At 42.2% G+C, this 25,696-nt stretch overlaps 1 protein-coding gene across 1 annotated transcript in view; it reads left to right on the plus strand.

The window, feature by feature from the left end:
• Nucleotides 1-25,696, plus strand: part of caska (calcium/calmodulin-dependent serine protein kinase a) — a 145,991-nt gene that overhangs the window by 112,808 nt on the left and 7,487 nt on the right. The window contains exons 13-23 of the mRNA XM_017309183.1: nt 2,909-3,178; nt 6,673-6,750; nt 10,187-10,267; nt 14,068-14,256; nt 14,377-14,455; nt 15,030-15,115; nt 17,670-17,738; nt 18,472-18,540; nt 19,074-19,109; nt 22,526-22,722; nt 24,488-24,603. Of these exons, the coding sequence (XP_017164672.1) occupies nt 2,909-3,178; nt 6,673-6,750; nt 10,187-10,267; nt 14,068-14,256; nt 14,377-14,455; nt 15,030-15,115; nt 17,670-17,738; nt 18,472-18,540; nt 19,074-19,109; nt 22,526-22,722; nt 24,488-24,603 (1,270 nt within the window). The remainder of the gene's footprint in view (nt 1-2,908; nt 3,179-6,672; nt 6,751-10,186; nt 10,268-14,067; nt 14,257-14,376; nt 14,456-15,029; nt 15,116-17,669; nt 17,739-18,471; nt 18,541-19,073; nt 19,110-22,525; nt 22,723-24,487; nt 24,604-25,696) is intronic.

The raw sequence follows: 25,696 nt of genomic DNA on the forward strand, positions 1-25,696 counted from the left end.
TCTGAGCTCAAAGCACCAAACTATTTTTATATCAGACAATTAATTTAATTTCACATAATTATCGCGGTAGAAGCCATTTGTTTGTTAAATACTTAATGAGACATATTTACTGTGTTTGATGTTTGTTGTAAATGACGTATACTCAAAGAACGAGGTAATTAGTCCAAGTTTGTTGTTTATTGAACGTTAAGAAACTACAGCGGCTGTGATGCACCAATGCAAAAGTAAAACAACCTGAACAGATGATCAACTCTAAATCACCTTTTTACTCTCCGTCTCTCTCTGTCACTTAAGCACACCCGTTGCCATGGCAACCTCCTGCGCTCCACATGCCGACCAGAGATTATGTTAAAAACATAACAATCAGTCCGTTACAATATTAGGTTTGCAGGCTTGATATTTRTTTTGCGATTATTAATAAGCCTCTCATGAACACAGCGGTGGTTGATTAGTTCATTTTAAACTCCTGCTCTGCTCGTTATTTTGGTAATGGAACCGAAACGCACAGAACACCTTGTTGAAACAATAATCACTGAGATTATTATTGTTGTTGGGTAATTATTTTGAGTACGTTATGTTTGTTTTGTTGTTYTTTAATAAAATTACGAACGTTTTGATAAGGAGMCAGAAGAGGAMGTGCTGCTCTGMGCCTCCTGGCTGCGTTCAGTTTGTCACCTAATGCCGAGATCGACTCAAAACCTTSMGCTATCGACATGTTGCCCCCCTGCTCTAGCAAAACACGAACAGTTCAGAAACAATATGAAAKGAGGAAAAAAAGCTATTTATTAACTGATTAAGTCGTGTTTTAGATTATTCTTGAACAACTAATCAGTCACGGTTGATTAGTGGGTGAACTCAAGGCTGCACGGTGAATCCATTGATCTTTTTACAGCAGAGAGCCGCTCCTCTCTTGAGGGTACTGCGTACCCCCGCTAAATCTTTTAGGGGTACGCAGTACCCTGCCGTACCCCCTTACTTTCACCCCTGGTTTTGACGCACTCCTCCTGAACTTCGCATATTCTCTGGTTTGTAGGCCTCCTCGTTCATCCAGACTTTTTCAGCTCTGTGGGAATGAGAGGTTTTGCAGAAGCCCTGAGAGTCATTAGACATGTTTGTTTTTACTTAAGAAGTCTTTTTTCCCCCCAATTTTCAAAAATGTATGCAACTTCTAAGCTTCTTTTATAGTCATCTTTAAAAAAAAAAAAGATGAATATCTGTATTTAAAATATGAACAAAGATGAATAACAAAACAAATCAAGTGGGTGGAGCATTAGTTCTAGGAAAACCACCCTTTGTCTATCCGTTGCAGCAGGGCTATTAGGGTTGGTGTGGTTTTACTCCACTCCCTCTCGTGGCAAAATAAGCCACTCAGATATGTTTTTTCCCTCTCACTTCCATTTCTGGGCAGGAAAAAAAAACCGCTTGGCTAAGAAATGAGAGAAGGATGTTTGGATTGTCAAAAAGACATGATGGAAAACCTTCCAGGAAGAAATTGTTCCTTGGGGAAAAGGCTAAATGCTTTTCTCCTTGCAGATTTCTATAAAGCAATCCTTATAGTATAGTATAGAGATCAGATTTCTATAAAGTAATCTGCAAAGGGGGGGGGAGAAATGTCAGACTTTGAGAATAAGTCTGTAAAAATATATTTTTTCATTTGCCTTTGAGGGCTTTAATTTTAATATTATCTCCAAAACACTTCCTCTGTTGTAGCTAACTGGGCTCAAGCTGCTGCTGTTTTCAGTTCCTCTTGCCGTCATCAGCTTTGTGAAGTGCACCAGTCCCTCCTGCAGCAACACATTCACTTCCTTCCCATACAGTTTAGCTCTCTGTGCAACTAAACACAACTGTGTTTCACTGTGATCGTCTTATACACGAATGTAAACCGCTGGTTTCTGTAAATGTACATTTTCATAATTCATGCTTTTGTGTTATTGTATTTGATTGAAGTGTAGCTTTCAAATAGTAATCCTATTGATTGAACTGAAACAATTAATCGTGATTAATCGATAATTGAAACTAATCTAGTAATCAATTAATGGTTAACTGGAGTATTCAGACTCAAAAAGGGCCATTTTGCTGAAAGAACAACACAGTCAGAGCAGTAATGAAGACGAAACTTTACAAAGAATTAATTTAATGGTTTAAATTTAAAAAATCTATTAAGCTCCTTTTGTTATCTAATTATGAATTGGTTAAATGAAAAAATAATCCATGTATCAGCTCAACACTGTATTTCTTAAGTCAGGCAAAAAGGTTTGATCTTTTCTCATGTTAGAAGATTTTTTTAGCTGCTTTTGCATATTTGCTACAAATGATCAAGAAGGCGTTACATGAATACTGTATTACTGCATTTTAGGCAATTAAATATTTTTTCTTTTATCTAATAAAAAGGAATTATTTTTTTTATTTTCATCTTTTAATGTATTTCTAATATTATCTCAAAAAGATGTAAGTTTTTAGAATAAAAATCTGCAGAATGCCAGTTTTTTTGTGAATTAATAGGCTTTGCCAATTTTATTGTTTACTAAAATAATCGTTAGTTCGATGAAGTCTGATATTTTCTTGCTGGAGCAGCAGCAGGCCAGCAGGAATCATATGGTGGAAACCAGTCTGACCAACTGGGCTCCACTTCACCATGTTCTCACTGCTCTGGACATCTGGAACAAGCTCAGCTTCCTCCTCCCAGATGTTTGAAGCCTGATTACTGATTACTGGGCCTCAAATCACAAAGTTTGACTAGTTTAACTTTCCTTACATGCAGATTTATCCTTCCAGCCTGATAAATAAGGCATCCTGTGTGGCACACAGAGAGAGTTGAACAGAGACGTGTGTGCTTTCTTAGAGGCTGAATAGGTCAAAGTGTGTTTTTGTGTGTGCATCAGTGGGCGCTGCAGATGTCTCCTTTTAGCTCTACTTTGCCCCCCTCACTCCCCCGGTTTTAAGAGAGGGGGATCAGAGCAGGATGGGACGGAGGAGAAGGAGCCCAGCTTTGGTGGGAACAATGATGGCTGTTGTCGGGCCTCGGTGCCACTCGCAGGCAGCCGCCGCCGTTCGCGCTCCACTGGTATTTGTCTGCCAATCGCTCGCTGGTTTTGCTGAGCCTTGTGCGTGTTTACGTCCCGTTCTGCTCTCTCCCGACGTGTGCAAGATCGGCGTTTTCGCCAGGCGATGCCTCGAGGTAAATTTCAACGCATTCCACGTGTGTGTTTTTGGTGTGTGACGTGTATAATGAGGGGCTTTAGTCGAGCACGTTTATGTGTTTCTCTCCTGCCGCTGCTCTCGGTGCAGCTCCTGAGGCTCCTCTGGGCCGATTGAGGCAGAGACACGACTTACCCGCGAGTGAATCTCTGTTTACACCTGTCAGTGTTCAGTAATGAAGATATGTTGTTTTCATCTCAGAATGTATGATGCCGTATTGGCTGTAGGCGCACAGATTGATTCATAAGAGCGCCAGGTTTTTTGCAGTTTGTGACAGTAAACAAGTCATTCTGCTTGGGTAAAAAAAAACATATGAGCTCCTATCTGCAGATGCCAACTTTCCAAAGTTGTAATCTACTGATTATTTTTACACTTTAGTTTATTTTGATGCAACATGACTCACACTGATCAGGTGGTAACAATAACACGGTCTGTCATGGTCCCTGTTAGTGGACGATGCATATTAGTGGACGTTTTCCCCTCAGCGTTGATGTTTCAGAAGCAGGGAAAATGAGGAAGCCTGAGGATTTGAGCGAGTTTCTGACCTGAGTGAAGTCGGGTTAAATTGAACAAAATCTGTGTCACGCCTCTGTGCAGCAAAACGTTTTGTTTGCGCTGCTAGCACTAGTCAATGTTTCCAAAGGTCAACCAGCCAGGCCACATTTACAAAATCCAGTGAAATTTAGCTTCAATCCGCTGTGCTACCTTTGAGTTGGTTTGTGTAGCAAAAAATGATTTTGTGCCGTTATAATTTTTAAGGTAGGATGAGGTCAGCAGAGATAAACTGAAACTAAACACCAAATTTGCATGATTTCTTTTAAAATGTGGAAACATTTTGTGATATCTTTAAAATGGTAGTGGCACAAACAAAAACATGTTTTGCTTTAAACCTGGTGTAGCATTTAATGCTTGATATAAAACCAAACATTCACTTTGGGTCATTTCCTTGATGCTACTTCCGAGTTGAACCGTCAAACCGTCACAATCTGATCTTCGTTGAAACCTCTCCAAACTGCCCACAACATGATGCCTCTTAATCAGAAACCACTGATCTCACTTCAGTGGTCATAATAATTGATGTATACAGTTCATACTTTTATCTGAACTGGTGCTTACATGACTGCGTTAGAAATGGACACCCCGTTCCGTTGATTGGTTTTGGCATTTCTTCTTCATCAAAGTTTGAATTCCTGTCTAGCATGGTTCTGTCCTTCTCCTTTGACAAGCACAAGTGATTCATAACACTGAGGGACATCATAAAAGTAGTAGCTTGCTTTCTGTGCTGTGTAATTCATGTTTAGGAATGCTACAGAGAAACGTCAAACTAGACGTTTTAGTTATGAAGCCAAAGAAAAACAAACGCCTCTTGAACTTTGCTGTTCTTCTGTTTTCACAAGAAAGCTGTCAACTCTGAGAAGATTGCGCTTTGCAACTGGGTCCATAAATATTCCCAACAGCTCTCCAGAATTCCTCGCTATGCTTCCCGGATAGATCAGACAAATGGTGAAAAACATGTTGGTGGGCCCAAGTCACAGCTGCGTGATTCCTCTCCAGATATTTTCAGGCATTTTCAGAATAAACCAAAAACGCATCTTTTGTGCATGTTTGTAAACATTCTTCCTGCTTCACCACACTTCTGCTCCCGTTAAAGACTGACTCGGCACATCGCGCAGCTTTACCGTGTTTGCAGAATATTCTCAAGCTATGCTAACTTTTTAGATCCAAGTTAGACAGTGGCCCGTGTTGGAAGGAATGGGGGAGCTGTGGTTTTAAATGGATCAAAGGAAAAATGTAGATGTGATGGCGTTTTCGGTTTGATCAAAACCATGCACAATTTGACATTTTGAAAGCATATTAGCTTAATGGAAACACACCAATTTGAAAAAAGCTTTCTTGAAAGGTTCTGGTGCTAGGATGAGAAGTTTATTTTGAAAATTGGTTTATTTTGTAAAACTGCAATGGAAACAAATTAATTACATCCCACGAGTCACATGATCAATAAGTGGATGTTGCCACTGGCTGAACGACAGGAAGTGGTAGGAGGATGACGACAAGGCATGTTTTTGAAAGAAACTTATTCATGTTTGACTATAATTGCATTTATTTAATGGAAACACCACAATTGACAAATTGTGGTTTTTAGCAGAATGTTGACAGTTTTGTGCACAGGTGTTAAGGTGTGGCAAGGTTTTATGAGGCTACGGAGATTTTCTTTCAGATGCCTTTGTAATCCTGCAACAGTCCTGACAAGTCTACCCTTCATTATGAGAGCAATGCTGATGTGTGATCTGCTGCAAATCTTCTCTAGAAAACTGTCAAGTTATTTGCTGTAGGCATTAAATTGTCCACATCTGTTGAGTGAAATGTGATGGTGTTGCTGCTGTTAGAGAGAAAACAGAGGGGCGTTGGGTATCATTGCACTGCCTGGTACAAACCTCTGTTTATCTTTGAGAGTGTGTGTGAGTGTGTGTGTGCGTGAGTGTGTGTGCGTGCGTGCGTGCGTGTGTGTGTGTGTGCGTCTACGACTCAGTGCACTTATAGCGGCACACTGTCTGCCAATGCTCTGTGCTGCAGGTGAAATGAAAATTACATGCTGCTCGGCAAACATCACACACTCGTTCCTTTTTCATGTGATAACGGCCGTGTCACTCGGTCGTGGTCGTCTGCGTCCAAGGTCCCCAAGGCCGCTCGGTTTTAATTTGAGCCACAGCTGCTGGCTTTGTCTCGACTGCCTTTCAGGGCTGGTCTGTCCCTTCATGACATCTGCACCAGTATGTTGTTTTGAACCATTTATTATGACTCATGTCCTACAAGCAAAGAGGCGAGAAGTGCTTATTGTCAACAGAGAGAGCTGATGACGAAATGATGAATTAACGACTTTTTCACCGTTTCTTTTTCTTGCCATATTATATGCACATTTTGCAGACACATCTGCACAAACAATACCTCTGGAGTCTTTCTAATCATTTGATCCCCAAACAATGAGAGCTGATCACCAGCTGAGCTGGTTGTTTGGTATTTTCTGGACTAGGTTTGCTACTAAATGTTCTTAGTCTTACTAAACCGATTTCATATCGAGTTATGCAGGCACTTTGTCTACGCTGATGAAAATGTACTCACCTCAGCTTACTTGCTTGTTGGGATGGCAACACAGCAGGGGACCTTGCCTTATTTTCTAAATAAAACAGTAACTATTTGGCAACTTGGGGTTTGTAATGACTGGGTAAAATGTTGCTGAACAATCCCAGACTGACAGGTTAAGTATGAAATGATAGTGACATCTCAGCAAAAGTAACTTAATTAGCCCAGCCTGACACAGTTCGACACAGAAGGAATCTTTGTGTAAAAGTACATAAAATCTGAGGGGCAATGAAATGTCACTTGGTCTCATCTGACATGCAAAGAATGAGTGGTGTAATAGACGGAGCCTCACTTTCCACTGATTCGCTCACTGGCTTCCTGCTTTACTTTCAGCTCTACGATAAGATCAACACCAAGTCGACGCCACAGATCCGAAACCCCCCCAGTGATGCGGTGCAAAGAGCCAAAGAGGTGACTGAGCACACACACACTTCTCACTTTCTTCTGTGACTGATAATTCTGTGACTTTATCAGAAACAGCAGCAGAAAGATGCCAAAGGGACAGTGTGTTTGTAGATAAGTGTAAGAAATGCTCAAACTGGTGGAAGGATAGCAGCAGGTCACATTGACCCCTGTTTTAGCTGATGCTAACAATTTAAAACTCAAACTGTAAATGTTCAACTCTCATGATAATAACCTGAGATTTGGATTTTTGATGCACAGGAGACTGTTGAATTTGTTTTCTCACCGGAACAAGATTCAAGTTACTACAGGAATGTTTTTGATTTTACTTCATCATTTGTAAATGCTTTTTACAATTTAGTGTACATTTACTTACGATGAGTCGACACCAAATACACCACATTAGTGAGGAGACTGTTTCACAGCCGCCGTCATTAGCACACGCTAACACGTCTAATGGATTCAGAGAAAGCCCTCTGTCACAACAGAATGGTGTCTAACGAGCACTTTCACTGCTGCTTTCACAAACTCTTCTGGTTTGTGATAAGACATAAACATTACTGAAGTAAATTTATCAAGCCTGATGACCACAGCTAAGATGCATTGTTGATTTACTGCCTTATGATGGGGTGGTGCTATGGATATTCCAGGCACATAGTGCACAATCAAGTAACTGTGTTACCTTCATTTTTATCAAACATGACTTAAGACAGATGACTTCAAAATGTGACACCTTGAAATCGGACCTGTATCTCTTTAAGAAGCTCCTGCTCTTTCTGGAACTCCGTCTTCAGCATTACAACAGCGTTCAGTAGATGCTGAATTCTACCAAGTGTTTGCTAATTGCTGCTGCCACTAGTCTGGTGGAGCCTAGTGGAGGTATTACGAGGGAGGGGTGCTCAGTAATGTGGAAGCTCAGCCAGTGATTGCAGCTCCAGAGAGGAGCTTCTTCGAAAAGGCAGCGCTCTGTTACACCACACAGCCTGGTTGCCACAGGAGACTAAAGGATTTCTTATGCTTGAAAGAATCAGAGCAACACCCCATGTGTGTTTTTGATAAGGACATAATATTATAACATCATGTAAGGCTCAAAAAAGTTAATTTTGCAGAATACTGTCCCTTTAAGAAGCCAAGCTTGCTAGTAAGTCTGACATTAGCATTAGCGCTGGTACTAAATCAGCTAAACCTGGATACAAACAAATTACAACACCATAGAAACCTCTTCAACTACAAGTCTTATAAGAACTTTTTCTCAGCTCATGTATTCATTCATAATTAATTTCATATGAATATGACATTTCATATGACATTTACGGTGGTTAGAGACCACAGCTATCGGCAAACGGCTAATATCCACAAATACTTGAGACCCCATCTGTGGACACTTATAACTCCCTATTTTAATTGTTCAAACACCAAATATACCTTAATCTTAATCAATACCCACAGTGGAAACTATCTAGGATGTACTACACAAGCTAGCATACAGTCTTCCTGTAAACGTTAGCTACAGAACACTAGCATCTATAATCGTCCTTTAAATATTAGCTACAGAAAGCTAGCATCTACAGTCTTCCTGTAAGTATTAGCTACAAAAAGCTAACAGTTTTTCTATAAATATTAGCTACAGAAAGCAAACATCTAGTCTTCCTGCTACAGAAAGCTTGCATCTACAGTCTTCCTGTAAGTATTGGCTACAAAAAGCTAGCAGTTTTTCTATAAATATTAGCTACAGAAAGCTAGCATCTAGAGTCTCGTGTAGCCTACGCTCAGGAAGCAGCCAAATGACCCGTACTACATCGCACTATCAGTCAGAACAAATGAAAATGAATGACTCTTCTGGATTGTCATCTAATAGCATGTCAAACTCTTTTTATAAGACTCAATAAAGAAATAGGTAATGTTGTTGGAATTAATTTATAGCTAAACATGAAATGTGCAAACTGAGGGAGCTATCAAAGAGTCAGAACAGCGAGATGAGTGGGTGAGGCCCGGAGACGTAAATCCCAGAGCTGTTCAGACTGGGGAGGCCATTTAACGGGAGGGAGCACCAAGTCTGGCTTATTAACACAGAACGTTCATACGAGACTTTCCAGTCCGCTCACAGATTCCAGGTCACATTTTCCTACTTAAATCAGCTGTGATAGATTTAAAGTGGCGTGCAGAACTTCAACAGATGCTGATGATTAAAGAGAAAGAGCAGATTTTACTTCTGATGTTGCGTGCGTTTTAACTGTTCTCGGTCTAGCTGATGCTTGAAGCATAAACATACGGCACTTAAATGGATCTGAGAGAAACTCAAAGTGTTTTATTACCCACTGGAAACAAAGGCATACTCTTTTTACTCCTGCTGTAAAAATTAACAGGGCCGCTAATTTCTGACTGAAACTAAAATACTTTTCTTTTCCTTTTTTACTTAAGTGTCAAACATAAATTATAATGTTTAGTTGTGTGCTACATATGGCAGCCCTCCCCTGCCGTCTCCATTTTTTTGTTTTTTTTACAAGCTTTCCTTACCGTAACTAAACATGTAATCACATGACCTCAAAAGAAGGAGGGGTGCCATACACACATATAACATGATCCAAACTGCAACACAGCTAGTACAGAAAACACCCGGCTCTAGCTAAAATCTCACAAAAATACTGTAGCAGAATTTGTTCTAAAGGAAACAATCTGGGGCGCAGTTTTACGTTTTTGATGTTTATTGGTTTGTTTATTGCTGACATCATTAGTCATACCACCACCTATTTGTTTTTGATCAACAAATTTTGTGTTTTGTGACAAAACAGGGGAATTTTGGTACATAGCCCTCCAGCTAAACACGAATTGTTGGTTGTTGTTATTATTGTGGCTTGCTTGCTAAATTAATTGCCCGTCAAGACATAAATAAAGATCTGAGGACCTCAACTTTTACTTAAAGGCGTAATATTGAGATTTTTACCTCAAAATAAAGTCAAAGACGTAGCAAACACTCTCGATGAGTGAGACTAGCTTAGCTTAAAACGGACACATTCTGCATGTGTTGGTTTATCAGAAAGTGACACGAATATTCAAAACCAAACAACCAGCCTGAGTTTATCCAAGTAATATCCTCGTAACATTTTGCGGCGGTAAGAGTTTTCTCTGGAATCTAAGGGGTGAATGAGGCACCTGGATGTAAGAGGCTCTGCCCAGCCTTCAACTTTGACTCAATAACGCAGGTTTCAGAGCAAACACCCAGACCCTGTGAGAGGCCTCTCACCTCTACAATGCCTCATTCACCAGTCAGGCGGGATAACCGGAGCTGACAACGCTAAGCGCTATCAGGAGGTCACGGGAACCTTAAGAGGGGAGGGACTGCGGGGCCGCCGGGTCGGTCTGTCCGCATAGTTTGAGGTCCAGCAGGTACGTCGGCGTGGAAGTGACCTGTTTACAGCGGACTGTCCTTTCCCTGCATCCTCAGGTCCTGGAAGAGATCTCCTGCTACCCGGAGAAGTACGAAGCTAAAGAGCTCAGACGGATACTGACGCAGCCGCACTTCATGGTGAGTAGAACGAGTGGCAAATGGGCCCGATGGCACATTATTGATTTCCCTTCACATCACTGTAACCAGAAACGACACAAGAAGGCCAGGGTCTTCAAAATCTGAAAAGTGTGGCTGTTTGTTCAGGTGGTTTAAGGTGACTTAAATAGTTTCTTCTTCGTTTCTTAACTCAGACATTGAATAACAAATGGATTTGATAACTCAGCTCACTTAAATGCACACGCTTCACGATCCTGGTCAAACATGTGAAAACAACACGACTTTAATGTGTTCAGTCGGTGCAAAAAGGAGTCAGCAAATTTAAAATAAATAATATAGAAAATGAAACTGATAAAAACAATAGATTGACTAATTTGGTCAAAGTGTAAAAAATAAACTGTAACAAACCTTTCAAATGGTCATGAAAATGCATTTAGGAATTCTAAATATGACGTAAAATAAATAATAAAGCATAGAGTTAGACTGAATAGATCGAGCACATTGATGTCAGATCTAGAATTGTTTTCAATCTCAGGACCGATCCTGATATTAACACCAGGTCTGTTTACTACATCAGGCATAGTTGTTCTCTGAAGGTGGTTGGGTCTTTTGATTGGCTTGAATGCAAATCAAAACTTTACTTTTACATGTTGATTTGTAGACAGAAATGATACACATAAGATAATTTTGTCGTTGCTCAAGAAAACACAAGAAATCTGATACCATTGAGCCACTCCAGTGGGCCATTACTGTGGGCTGCCTCCCTCACTAATCGTATCGCATTAGTGCCAATGATGTCCTCGCTGATCAATGAGCTGCTCAGTATCAGATGGACAGAATATCACTGGTGGGAAGCAAACAGAGGAGCGAGAAATGCATCAAAACAAAGTGAGGGTTGAGGGTGTGATTATGGTAATTAGGGAGGATGGAGGGGGGAGGACGGGCGCCAGCCGAGCGAGTCTGATGCGATGTGTCGGGTCAGAGTACCGCCACTCTCTCCCCGTCTTCCCTCTGTGGCACTCTTGACCCGACACGTTCCCCGGTCCAACGAGAGGCGGGCGGGGAGGAACCACAGCAGGACTCCTGTTAGCGCGCCCGGTCCGCTTGGGGGGGAGCAGACTGTCCTGGGGAGCAGATGACTCAGGATGACTGTGTCCATCTGACTGGGTGCGCTGTTGCTGTGACATCAATGCCTGCTAAAAATACAAGCTCGGTTTTGTTCTGCTTTAGCAAACGAAAAATTGTCAACGAGACGCTAACCCGATTAGTCTCTGGTCAGTCCTCATTTATCAAGAACGTTGTTGACAAAAGGTTCGTATTAGTGCAGCTTTCCTTCACCAGGACCGTCCCAAGAATTTCTGGGGCCCTAAGCAGATTTTCACTTGGGGGGGAGCAGGGGCACGGGGGCACACACACCAACATGTCAACACCAGATACTCTGTCATTCCTAATGTACTCTATCTATGTAACACAGCTACTATCGTTAGCGTAATTTGTAGTTAGCTTACATAACAGTGTCAACATGGCTACTGATTTTAGCCTTACAGCAGTAGCAAACAAAAAAAATGATTTGGATTTTGTGGTATTTAAGTGTGTTGTGTTATTTAAATCATTTGAAAGTAACAACAGTTGATAAAAACTAAATTTAGAGTCAACAAGTTTCATGTTTTTCCCCAACAGCAGGGAGATATCGACTTATTATTTATGTAACAAGAATACTGAAATAGTTTTTCCATGTGTGATAGCATTTAGTTTGTGTGATTAAATGTTATTTTAATACTAAATGAATAAACTTGCAATTTTGTAAATAACACTTCAAACCAGCACTGGAAGTTCACCAAAATATAACACGGCCACCAAAAACAAGAAGAGAAACGGGAATGAAAACCACACACAACTGAAGTCATAAATGAGATGGATTGTGATGTCGATTGATAACCAAAAGGGAAATTAAATCATTTTAATTTATCGTGTGATTCATTTACTGCAGCAGGCTCGGATGGAAGCACTGAAAACTGAGTTTGCTGATGATCTTCTGGTGTTACTGTGTCTTGAGGATCTTCCCCAGGAAACAAATCGTCTGAATATTTTGTGACAGCGTGACTTTTTTGCGACGTCGTTTTCATTTCTTGAACCAAGCAGCAAACAGGATGCGAGTTATTTCACATCTTAGTTTTCCGCTGACCACATTCGATATTGGCGACGTTCTGAGCTGCTCTCAGAATTTATGAGATTCTTACCAGAGTTTGAGTGAGATCTCATTTCGCTGCTGGTTTTCCTCAAACACTCTTCCTCTTTTTGTTATTCTGTAAATTCTCGTCCAGCTGAGATGAGCTGAGTCGGGCTTTAAACCCCGTTCTCATTCTGACAGAGTCACATTTGTGCGTCTCAGGGCGTGTGTGATGTATTTTGACATGGGATTTTGAGAGCTGCCAGTGTCTCTGATGTGATCTCCTTCCACAGCTGTGTGTGTGTGTGGGTGTGGGTGTGGGTGTGGGTGTGTGTGTGTGTGTGTGTGTGTGTGTGTGTGTGTGTGTGTGTGTGTGTGTGTGTGTGTGTGTGCGTGTGTGTGTGTGTTTGCGTGCGTGCGTGTGTCTACAGCTGACAGTTTCCCCCTATTGCTGAGCTTTGATTGCCGTCTTCTGAAGTTCAGACCGGTTTGTTAAAGTGCCGCTCAAGGCCCCTGTGCGGCTGTCAGCCGAGTGAAATCGAGCTGTGTGTAGGTGTGAGGCAGCGCAGGAGAAACGGGCAACAGGCCAGCGACACATGTGGAAAACTGTGGAGCAGTGAGTTAACATGGAAATCCCTCCAGCTCTTCACTTCAAGGCTGGTTTAAGTTTAACTCCACCTCTGAACTGTGCAGAGATCCTCCACAGTCCCACATTATCGTCATGTCACCTGAAATATCTCAAGTCTTCATCTAAAGCCGCCTCAAGAGGAGCTAGATAGATGGTAGACTGAAACCATTCAGCGTTTATATTGGAAGTGCTGTTTCTCAGTGTCCACCAGGTGATCTTGATGAACAGGCTAAATGATGATCATGCTAAAGTTTGTTTACTCAAAAATTAAAGTTTTCTTACTGTATGGATTAAGTTAAAATGACCTAACATGATAATAATAGCCTTTAAGCTAACGCCACTTTAGTTTTAGCTCATTTGAACTTAAACATTAGCTAACATTTCTTGAAACAAATGAGCTAAATAATGTATCATTAGCTAGCATGTTACATTCATTAGCTAACATGTTACATTAATTAGCTAACACGTTACATTTGTTAGCTAATACAGCTAATGTAACGTTAGCTAACATGTTACATTTGTTAGCTAATACAGCTAATGTAACTTTAGCTAACATGTTGCATTTNCATTTGTTAGCTAATACAGCTAATGTAACTTTAGCTAACATGTTGCATTTGTTAGCTAATATAGCTAATGTAACTTTAACTAGTTCAGTTGTGTTCTTGAAGATGACTGGGTTAAAATAAAACATGTATAATACTTGACAATATTCTGTGAAATTTTGGATACTTAACCCTACAATGATTTTTTTATATGAAATAATAAATACAGAGCTACAATAACAAGATTCTCTGCAGGAAGGTGAATCTTTAATCTGCAGGCGTACAGGTGATGTATTCCAGCTGTTGATCAAAGCCTCCAAATGTCAGGATTGGTCGGTTCATAGTTCTGATTTTTTTTTTTAAATGCAGCTTAAACTTCTTTATTCTGTCTCTGCTGAATCTTCCTCACTGACTCCCAGAGGTTTCTTAATGTGCAGTCGGGTCTCCAATTTGCCTCTTTTGTGCTCTGTGCGACCAACAGGCGCTGCTGCAGGCCCACGACGTGGTCGCCCACGAGGTTTACAGTGACGAGGCTCTGCGGGTCACTCCTCCGCCCACCTCGCCCTACTTGAACGGAGACTCCCCGGAGAGTGCGAACGGAGACATGGACCTGGAGAACGTCACCAGAGTCCGCCTGGTCCAGTTCCAGAAGAACACAGACGAACCCATGGTACATGTCCTCACAAACCCAGTATTTGTTGTCACCACCCAAGTTGTCACCACCAGCTGCCCCATCCAATGTGTGACGAAGCGCCTCTGACTGTAGATGTGTCTGCGTTAAATCATGCAGGGCATCACGCTGAAGATGAACGACTCAAACCACTGCATCGTGGCCAGGATAATGCACGGAGGAATGATCCACAGACAAGGTTCGGCTACCTGCAGCGTAATGACAGATTCTTCAGAAGCTTTTCACAGAATAAACTCCCAACTGCTTTGTTTTTTTCTTCTTTTTTTGCTAAAAGGCCATTATGATGTGATTTCCAAGCACACCGGGCCATTTTATAGCACAATCAAGTGACTGTGTTACCTCCAGTTGTTATTGATCAAATATGACTTCAAAGACAATTTACTGTCATGAAGCGCTTTGAAATTGGGCCTCTGTCTCTTTAAGAAGCTCCTGCTCTTTCTGAAACTCCGCCTTCAAGAAGCCAACACAACATGGCTCCTCTATTAACCCTTTAGCAACCTTTTTACCAGCGTTTAACAGAGAAGCAGCTGCTATAATGAGCTCAGCAGATGCCGCAGTTCCATCAGTGGTTTGCTAATTGCTGCTGGCTAGTCTGAAGGAGCTTTAAACATATCTCATTTATAATAATATAAATCAGGGATTTTTACGTTTGCTGTAGTGGTGATAGGAAAAAACACAACAGAGGCTAAAAGAGCGTAGCGTAGCTCCACTGCTCCACCGGCCTCGTCTCCTGAGCTCTGGTTTCCTCTCAGGAACGTTGCACGTTGGGGATGAGATCAGGGAAATCAATGGCATCAGCGTGGCCAACCAGACCGTGGAGCAGCTGCAGAAGATGCTGGTAAGTTACTCTGCATCTTGCTTTTTGAAGCTTCTGAAAACAGTAGCGCTGCGGGATTAGAACATTTCTGCAAATCGTTGCTTGCAGATCAACCTTTGAAGGCTTGAGCATTACCAAATCAAAAATGTAAAACTCACTCAGCTTTAGAATCTGCAGATCAAGAAGCAGTGGACTGTTTCTACTTTTTAAAAGAAATAAAACTACTCTTTCAAACCGCTAACAAAGTGTGAAATCGCTACCTGGCGAACACGCTTCAGTATTCGATGCATTTTATTTGGATATTATGTGACACAGCAAGACAAGGTTGAACAAAGTTGCATGTAGTTCCTGTCACAATAACAGATTTTGCTTGAATGATAAATTACCCCAGAAATTATTGCAATAAAAGATGTTTTGAGACCATTTTCAAGTAAAATAATGGTAATTCTTTAATAATTAAAGATCAACAACATTTAATGACGTCTCCATCAGTTTTGCGTTTCTACATTCTGACCTTTTGCCCCTTTTTTTGCAAAATTGCTCAAACTTAATCTGATTGGATGGAGAGCATCTGTTAACAGTCTCCATTGGATTTATATCTGGACTTTGACTGGACCACTCGCATCAGAACCATGAGTGTTCTCAAAGTAGCAGAATATTTTTCAAACTACCCATAAACTGTTAAAACATCAAAACTTTCTCTAATTCTTGACATGAAATAACATCTGTAATTTGGCACTATGCAAATATAGCTTTATTTAATTTGATAAAATAACATTTAAATCAATCACATTTATTTGTATAGTGCATTTCAGCAACAAGGCAGTTCAAAGAACTTTTACATCACAAAGTCAACAGTTGAGGAAACCAGTAAACATTACATTTTGCCATCGTTATACATAAAAATGTTGTTTTGTTTATTAGGTTTCAAAAGCAACTCAAAGCAGGCAGGGGTTTTCTGTCTAGATTTAAAGGAACTCAGTGTTTCGGCTGTTTTGCACTTTTCTGGAAGTTTGTTCCAGATTTAAACACACAAGCTTTATCTTCAAGTTGCATTTATGTGCCTCTCCAGAGTGTAGAGAGTCACGTAAAGGCTGGATTTGGCCTGGAGTTTGACACATGTGCTCCAAATCAAGCTTTTGTTCAATACACTGTAATCCCTTCACAGTCATGCGCTACTACGGTTTGTTCTGTCACATAAACTCCAAATAAAAACCTTTGACTTTAGAGTCTGAAAGTGGCAAAATGCCCAAAAAGTTCAAAAGATGGAAATACTTTTTACAAGACTTTATATATAAATCTTGTTAGCTGTCCAAATATCAAGTTAAGTTTAATGAAAAGTTCAGCAGTTGGAAAACACATAAAAAAAAGCTACAAGAAAGTAATTGGAGTCAGACTCAGCAAGTTGAGGAAAAGCAAATGAAAGTTCAGAAACGGAGCATTAGACGTCTGGAGCGCCAGTGAAACATGATGGTTGTTTCCAGTGAGGGAATATCCAGTTAGCTTCACAGTGTTTGACTGGCACATTACATTCATCACGGACAAACGTTAGCGGTCGAGTTTGGTTTAAAACTTCAGCAGAATCGATTGACTGTCAGTAGATACGGATCGAAGTGACGCGTAGGACAAAGGTCTGGTTTTTGCCAGGATGGTGTCACCGCACAGATCACCATCACTTTCCTCAGGATTTAAAGGAACGGCGTCACAATGAAGAGCATTGAGCATCTCCTGCTAGCGTTACCTCAACGTCTCCCTCTTCTTCTGAACACGTTTCATTTCCTCATCTGTCGATGTAACCAGAAATGCGTCTCAGCGGACAGATTGGCCAAACATCAAGCTGTTCACAACGCGTCTGAAACATGAAGGTCAAACTACATTAATGAAAACTAAACCAACTTTTAGTTTTATACTTCACTAATCTTACCAAGCATTTAGAACCAACATCTGGTTTTGTCAGAACAAGAATCCAGAGAAACTCCTACTAGTTTATGAATTATGGACTAGTTATTCTTATTCTCATTAAACCAATATGTAGTTCTATACTTTATCCTTTTTGTCTTTCTTTTGGTTTGTTGTTTTGTTTGTATTTCCTTCTAATTCATGCCTTGTTGCTAAAAATGTGCTAAGTAAATAAAATGACTTTACCTCTACTTCAGTTTTGCGTCACTCCTGAGAGCAGCGCAGCACACAGTCACCGGCTCGGCATCCAGACTGGCGCTGTGGCTGTTTAACGTTTCATCATATTTAAGTTCATTTCAAACTTGGATTATGTTTTGTTCAAGTGTGCAAATATGGGCTGCACATATAAATACATATCAATCTATCATGATACGCTTTATATCGTTTCAACATGTTTTAAAAAAGTCAATCTGAAGGTGTGGCGCCTTTCGTTGTGTCATGATCCATTTCACTGGGTGTAAACAACCTCGATTCTGCACTGGGGCATGAAGACGTCTTTCTAGTTTCCTTTTCCTCTGAAGAGCCACATAAACAAAGAGCAGAACCCCAGAGAACCCACAGCTCTGCTCCACACTGTGCATATTTTACGGTTGTGCTGTGTGTGTTTTGTCCACAGAGGGAAATGCGAGGCAGCATCACCTTTAAAATCGTGCCCAGTTACCGGACGCAGGGCTCCTCGTGCGAGGTAACCCCTCTTCCTCCTCTCACTTCATCCTCATCTTCCTCCGCTCCTTCCTGCTGATCGTGAGCTCCTGATCTGGTTACTAACCGCTCGCCTGGTTACCGAGCGTGTGTGTAATCCAGGAATGCTGTGCGTGTGTGTGTTTTGCTTGGGCTGGTTCAGATATTTAACACACCAATTTCACAACAAAGATACCGGAACTGGTCTTTCTGTTCCGTCAGGAATGAGCCACACCTGTCTGATCCTGTCCTGCCCCTGTTCGCAGACCGACTGCTGGACCAGTACACACACCTCCCACCCACACAGACCAAACATGGACGACCAAGTAACCTGGAGCAGACAGTGGGGTTGTTTCTCTGCACATCGTCTTTTGGTCGTCCTGCGCACACAGACACCCCCCGACTCCCCCTGACTCCCCCTGACTCCCCCTCCCCTCTGACCCCCTGGCTCTGAGCTGTGGCTGTCTGTGCTGGTGATGACCTCATCATGCTCTCTGCAGCTCAGAGGAGAACGGCGCCCCCATCTGGTGGTGTCTTTCAGTGCCGCAGGCTGTAACGGGCTGCTGGTGTTTTGTTGATGCATCTGGTCACGTCGGCTCTGCAGCCGCTCCGCTGCTCCAGATAGGACCCCCCGTCACCTCAGACCACTGCCCAGACACGTGTGTGTGCGTGCGTGCGTGCGTGTGTGTGAGAATGTGTGTGTGCTGCGCGCTGCTGACCTGTGTGTCTTATTTCAGAAAGAGTCCCCCAGCACCTCCAGGCAGTCTCCTGCCAATGGCCACTCCAGCATTAACAGTTCTATCTTGGTAAGGACCCCCCACCAACCCACGTCTGTCCCCCCCACCGGTGCGTCTCATTGTCCCTCCGCCATGCCGTGGTCGTCCAACACGTCCGTGTCTCCTTTAAATGTCCCCTCCCCGTGATTGTCTCCTCTCTGTCTGGCCTGGTGACGGTTTGAGCGGCGGGGTCTCTTGACCTCCGTTTCCGATATCTGAGTTAACAAATTGGTGTGCCTCAGGGATCCTGCACGCCCCCCCACTCCGTCTTCTGCCCCCGTTCAGGTTCTGCAGGGCCTTCATTTCCCCGCCCAGGCTCCAGACAGATGCTGCAGGTGATGCTGCGACTGCTTGGCTTTGCTCCATGCTAGCTAGCTGCCAGACCTGCAGGAGCACCAGTCCTCTCTCTCTCCCTCCGTCTTCACCGCCTGCTTCTGTTTCGTGTGTTTCATGCCGGCTAGACCGCAGATGGTTGATGCATGCGTAGTGTTTGTTGAAAGACGTTGCTTGGTGTTGACAGTTGACGGAAACATGTTTCTGTAACCGTTGCTTCTTCCCTGCAGGACCTGCCGTCCACCATCCAGCCAAAAGGTCGACAGGTAACGTACCGACACTCACCCCGTCCTCCAACGCTGCTCTGCTAAAGTATTCACACCCCTTGAACTTTTTGCATATTCCACCTTAAAATGTAAACTTTGAGGTGTTTTGGTGACATTTTATGGGGAAGACAAACACAAAGTAGCAAAGTTTAGTGCCATGCGCGGCTCTTTGGCCACACCGTAAGAAACGGTCATTTTGGAGTTTTTCTCCAGACTATTCAAAGTAACAATCTTCAAACTATTTCTTCATTTCCATATTTATAGAAAAGACCTGCCTCATTCTATGAAACACATTTTCTTTTGTAATATAGTATCCATTTTATTCTCAAATCTGAAAAATATAAACAAGCTTTAGATTAATTAATTGATAACTCATTTTATGAAGAGCACGTCTTGCTCTGGGCAAGTTTTATTTTGTTGTGGCGGAAACATAAACAGCTCTTTGAATTAAAAAACAGATCGTAGCTTCCAAGAGTTTTGATCAATTTGCTCTTGAAAGGTGCAGCAATCAGGCTTTATTGAGACATTTATCAGTAATTCCAGCTGCATCAATGACATTTTTTCTTTATTTTGGACTTTGATTGGACCTTTTTTTTTTACAAACTAATCTGCTTTACCCATAAATATTTCTTTGTGAACGTCTAGATGATATTCAGAGTGACATGCACTCTGCGCTTTCTGTAAATGACTAATGTTCTCTACAAACCAATAAGGTCGGGGTGTCCAAAGCGTGGCCCGGGGGCCATCGGTGGCCCTCAGGATGACTGTTTTGCTGCCCTCTGTACATAAATGAAACAAATTTTAGCAACAAACAAAGGCAGGTGATACGTAGCAGGAGGCGTTGTGGAAATAAGACCGACCCAGATTCGTGTCTGGAGACGATCTAAACTTTTACAGCTGACGGGCATTTCTTCTAAAACTGTTTACATTTCATATCTAAAATGAATTAAAATCCATTTTCTGCAGAAAGACCAATTTTTCTCTTTTTAAAATATTTGCTTAGTTTTTTGCTGAGAATGCAAAAACAAAATAAGCAAAAAAATCCTTTTAAAAATCAAGTTTTTTGAGGTCTCAGTATTTTATTTATTATTATTTATTTATTTATTTTATTAAAATTGTGTTTCAATATCAGCGCCACTGCTATACAGTATTCACAGACCAGATATATTAATAGTAAATGTATTAAACTATATTCCTTTTGACTCTGTTGGCCAATCAAGTGACTTTTGGCTCGAATACAGATGCAACTGTTTTCAGGTTTTGACTTTTTGGTGAAAGCCTCGCCAGTCGTTTCCTTCCACTCCTCGAAAATAAAATCCTGTAAAATATGCTGAATATTTGTGGATGTAACACGACAAAATGTGAAATGAGGGGTTAGAATAGTTATGCAAGGCACCTTCTGACACGTCCATCCCCCTGTCCGCCCCGCTCCTCACCCTCTCCACACGGCGGTCAGAGCCATTCAGGACCGTTTGAACGGACAGGAACCGCTCGGTACCAGATGTCTGTTTATGGTCTTGGTTAATGTTGCGGGCAGCGTGGAAAGTAATCGGCTGCATCCTCTTAGGAGAACGTGTGGCTTCGCTCTGAATGCATAAACACATCATTTATAGTTAAAAGGCCTGCTGCTGCCCGGCTTTCAGCAGACCACAATGCATCAAGATCAATATCGCTCTGGTATCTGGGCGGGGGCAACAACAACAGGTTTGATTGATTCTGAGAAGACGATGCAGGGAGGATGAACTGCTTGGTGGTTAGAAGAAGCTGCAGATCCACACGGCTTCCAGAAACAGAGAACTCAATCACACTAATTGATGCTTTTATTTTGAAAGGCCATGTAATACCTCCAGGTTGTTTTGTTGACACAACTTTAGCCTCTTCGTAATCTCACTTCATATCGGCAAACATAACCACGTTCTTCAGTCAGGATCAGCTCATCCCTCTAGATTATCGTTTTATGATCAACTATGGGCAAAAACAATTATTAGACGGCTTAAATTAAATTTTAATTGAATTTGGATATTTTCTAAAGATTTTATAGATTCCCATATAGATTTATACTCTTTTTTTTTCTTTTTTTTTACCTTTTCTTTAGGCAGGACTGTTTTTCATCGCCAGCGACGCTCCAAGTCATTCTAGATTAGACATTTTCTGACATCAAACACTTGAGCGATACAAGAAAACTACTACAGCGTTCTTCAATTAACTTTTGATATGATCATTTGGGTTCTGACTCTTTTTAAAGCAGCTCCAGTTTAACGTGTGAACCACTCCCACTTCATACTTCAACTTTCCTTAATCCATCCCATTTCGCTTTAAACGCGTCAAAATTCAAGCACGTCCTGAGTGAGAAATGAAACCTTCTGCCCTCTTATCACTAACGCGTTTCTTTCCCTTAACGGCCCCGCGCCCCCATTTCTTCCTTTTGACTCACACATTTTAGCCCCTCCTTGAAAAATGAAGCACAGCAAAAACACCAAACCACACCAAGTGTTTTTCTTTTGTCTAGTTTCTGGTGCAATCATCTTAGTACACTAACAGGTAACTTTTCAGCAAGATGTAGGAGCTTGTTTAAGTTAATAATTCCTTAATATTGATATAAAAGTGCTAGTTCCACTGGAACTAGTGTTTTTTTCTTTTTATCAATAATCAGTTTGTGGCTTAAAACAAGCTCTTGCATCTTATACAAAAGTTATTTGTTAGCTTGTCTTATTTCATTTGTACTAAGACGTTTGCACCAGAAATTGGACTAAAGAAAAATACTTGGTGTGGTTTGGTGTTTTTGCTGAGAGTTCTCTCAATGGCCAGCAGAGGGCGGCAGACGACAGGCTCACCTGAGTGGCTTGTAGTTCATAACAGAGTCTTAAACTCACCATCTAAGGACCAGCTAAGCTCCTCCCCTCCTCCATCCTCTCCCTCCCCCTGCTGTTCAGTCGTGTTGCTACGTTTTTGCTGCATGATGCGTGTGATGCTTTCAAATCCTAGATGGGATCCAGACCTCCCACAAAGGACAAAATGTCAGTTAAGGTAAGAGACAAACTTCCTTAAACCCCAGAGAGACTCAGCAGCCCCCAGTCATCCCACCTGACTAACAGACTCTGTGGTTCTGGTAGTTTCCAGGCAGGATAAAGCCAAACTTATTCAGATCTGATGGAAACAAGCAGGACTTGTGCCTGAGTTCCTTAACCAAACTGCAGTGTTTGGGTTTATCTCACCACTGAGTCCCGTCCTCCCTTCTTCCTTGGTAACTAGATTCCAAGATGGCGACCTGAACATCCCCCCTAACGATCCCTCTCCAGCTCCCTGTCCGATCCCATGTAGCTACATGCTTCACCTCCACAACGTCTTTTACTGACTAGCCCCGTAACCCCCCACCTTCCCTGGTTTGAGCCTTCAGTCGTTTTGTTTCACCACAGATCTACGTGAGGGCCCAGTTCGAGTACGACCCCTCCAAAGACGAGCTCATCCCCTGCAAGGAGGCCGGCATCCGCTTCCGCGTGGGCGACATCATCCAGATCATCTCCAAGGACGACCACAACTGGTGGCAGGGCAAGCTGGAGAACACCAAGAATGGCACGGCGGGCCTCATCCCGTCCCCCGAGCTGCAGGAGTGGTCAGTACCTGCCATGGAGACGGCTCCAAAAACACCTGGGTCACGCTTCAGGGAGACTCCCACCTGCCAACCTGTTCTGACCTATAAGCCACAGATCACAATGCGCCGCACAGAAGAAAACGTAAAATGTTAAAAAATATGTTTTACGTTTAAGTAACAAAAACTACAAAGCAGAGACTTCCAGAGTCCTGGAGCTGCTGATGAGGACAGCCTGTCACCTTTGAGCTTTTAGCTTTGGACATCACACACAGGGTGTCCGCGCATCCTTAAAAAGTCATATATCTAAAAATGTCTCCGTTTAAATATGCCTTAATTCCATTTAAAAATTAAAGTTGGTCTTGAATACATTAATCACAAGTCTTAAGCTTTGTTGTGGCAGGTCTAATTGATCTTGTAGACATTTTTTTACAGCTAACAGGCTGCTAACATACTCTTGTGAGCTAGCTAGCTAACATTTTTCCATCTATCCAGGGCAGAAAAATGGAACAAGTTTAGCGCCAGTTGGCCGGCTGATGTTTGTGTTCGCCTGTGGCTGACTTCTGCTGCCTGTCCATGCAAGACTAAACGCATTCTGTGAAACAAAACCAAACTTTTAAAGCTATTCACTACGGGGGATAAAGATGTAGCCTCATGCAGTGAAGCTGCTACCTAGAGCCACAAATTTCACAGTTTTTGCTATTCTTGATTGTAAATCCTGCAGAATCACCCAACAGTTCTCTAGTTTTTCAGTTTTAAATGCGTGGGACATACAGGTGTAAAAGTTCTGGGCTGTATGCGGTGCTGGACTTTGTAACTGTCGCACACTTTTATGTGTCTCTGAAGGTTTGGGTCTATCACTACACCCAGATTTCAGGCCTTATCTCTAGTTTCTAGATGTAATAACAGAAGTTGTGCATTGACTCGAGATCGTTCCTCTTTCGTTCCAAAGATAATAACTTCAGCTTGCAGACGATTACGAGTTCTGATAATCCAACTCTTCCTTTTGCAAAGTGCCTGAACACATTCACCTCATGGGCAGCATCTGTAGCCGTTCAAATGACTTATCCTGCATTCAGAGCTTATTTCACGGGACTTTCAAAGTGCTGCATGTTCTGATGAGCTCAAGAGACTCGCGGTAGTTTCATGTTTCTGGGCAGGCTGATCACAGGGAGGATGTGGTCTGATAACCTGATCAGTTCCACTGTTTCTCAACCTCTGCTAAACTTTCAGAACCTTCACACAAACCTTCGGTGCCTTTGAGGCTTTTCTTATTTTTCTTCTTCACTGGAAAGCTTTTGAAGCCACATTGTATATCAAAGAGGAAAGAAGACTTTGGCATGAAAATAGTCACAGAAGAAATGATTGGTTTGCCTTAATCTACCCAAAAATAAAGGATTAACTCCTTTCTATTAATGAAAAGGTTACTGACAAAGTCAAAAAACTGAATATTAATTCCTCATATTCAGAATACATGTGGCGTTAGTGGAGAGGAAAACCATTTAACAGGGAGAAACCTCCAGCAGAAGCAGAGCCTGGCTCAGTGTGAATATCTTTCTGCCGGACAGACTGGAGGTCTGAGAAGTCTGAGCAGAGACACAGAAAAGAAACAGAAGTGTCGACCTTGGAGGACTTTCTATGTTAGAGAAGTGTAATAAGCTGGAGGCAGCAGTAGCAGCTCCTCCATTTTGGTGCCTCAGACACAGAGAGATGACTTTAATCTCATACTCTGGAGCTTTCTCCACAGCTGAACCGATTCTGGAGCTCTAAACTCTGCTTGCTTTGGCAGGCGGGTGGCGTGCATCGCCATGGAGAAGACCAAGCAGGAGCAGCAGGCCAGCTGCACCTGGTTCGGCAAGAAGAAGAAGCAGTACAAAGACAAGTATCTGGCAAAGCATAACGCAGGTACTGCGATCACACCCACAGGAACACACAGTGTGGCTGGCTAACAGGGAGATCAGTGTGTGTGTGTGTGTGTGTGTGTGTGCGTGCGTGCGTGCGTGCATGCGTGCGTGTGTGTGAGTTGAGGGTAAGCAGACCTCATAGCTCCAGTAGCAGAGCCACAGCCAGGAATGAGAGGAAGAGATGTCAGACATGCCTTAGAAGAGTGCGGCGGCGACTCAGGGAAACATGAGCAGCTCGGGCGTACTGATGAGCTTCCAGCCTGCTCATCAGCCCACACACCGTTAAATACGGTTCACTCCCTCCAGGATGTTGCCATGTAGTTTTTATTTTTGTTTGTGATCGTCGCGGCCTAAAACTGCAGACCTTGCGCTCAAAGTTGCAAATTCTGCCGTTAAATGGTCTCACAAAAAAGTTGAAGTTGCTGCAGCTTTTGCTTATGATTGGGTTAAAATTAGAGGTGCGCCTTTTGTTTTGGTCTTTGGTTACTAAAACACCAAGGTAACAAACTTCATCTATTATAGGAATGTTGCAGATTTCAGTTTTTAATAGCCATAAATTCACATTTCTTAATATTAAGGGATAATCCAGATGCCTCCTGAATTACATTGATTGATACAGAAATGTGGTTGTGTCATCTGAAAGTTGTGTCAATATAAGCTTATTACCAAAAAGGGAGATGCCTTCTGCAGCTCTGTTTTGAAGATGATAGGCCATGAGTTGAGCCTCTGTCAGCAGGCAGCCTGGTCTTTTCCCTCTACAAAGATTAAATCTGGAGGAAGTTCCACCTGGAAGTCAAATTTATGTAAGGATTGCAAAATGAACTGATGCTCCAAACGCTTTATAGAAATCTAAGAGTAAAAGATGATGATGATCATCATCATCATCATCATCTAACAAGTCAGAGTAATCAACCGGCAGCAGGAGGGTGTGAACGTCATGGAGCCTGAAAGTGATGAAGAGCCTCTCAGACGTTACAGGAAGCGTCAGGGAAAGCAGATGAATATGGTCTCCACTGCGTCCGGTCATGTTGTCTGCGAACACGACTGCCTCCACCGCGGGGCTCTGGAGGCTTTCAGCCGTCGGCCATGTGGTT

This window comes from Poecilia reticulata, linkage group LG2, assembly GCF_000633615.1.
Source record: "Poecilia reticulata strain Guanapo linkage group LG2, Guppy_female_1.0+MT, whole genome shotgun sequence".
In the NCBI taxonomy this organism is placed as follows: Eukaryota; Metazoa; Chordata; class Actinopteri; order Cyprinodontiformes; family Poeciliidae; genus Poecilia; species Poecilia reticulata.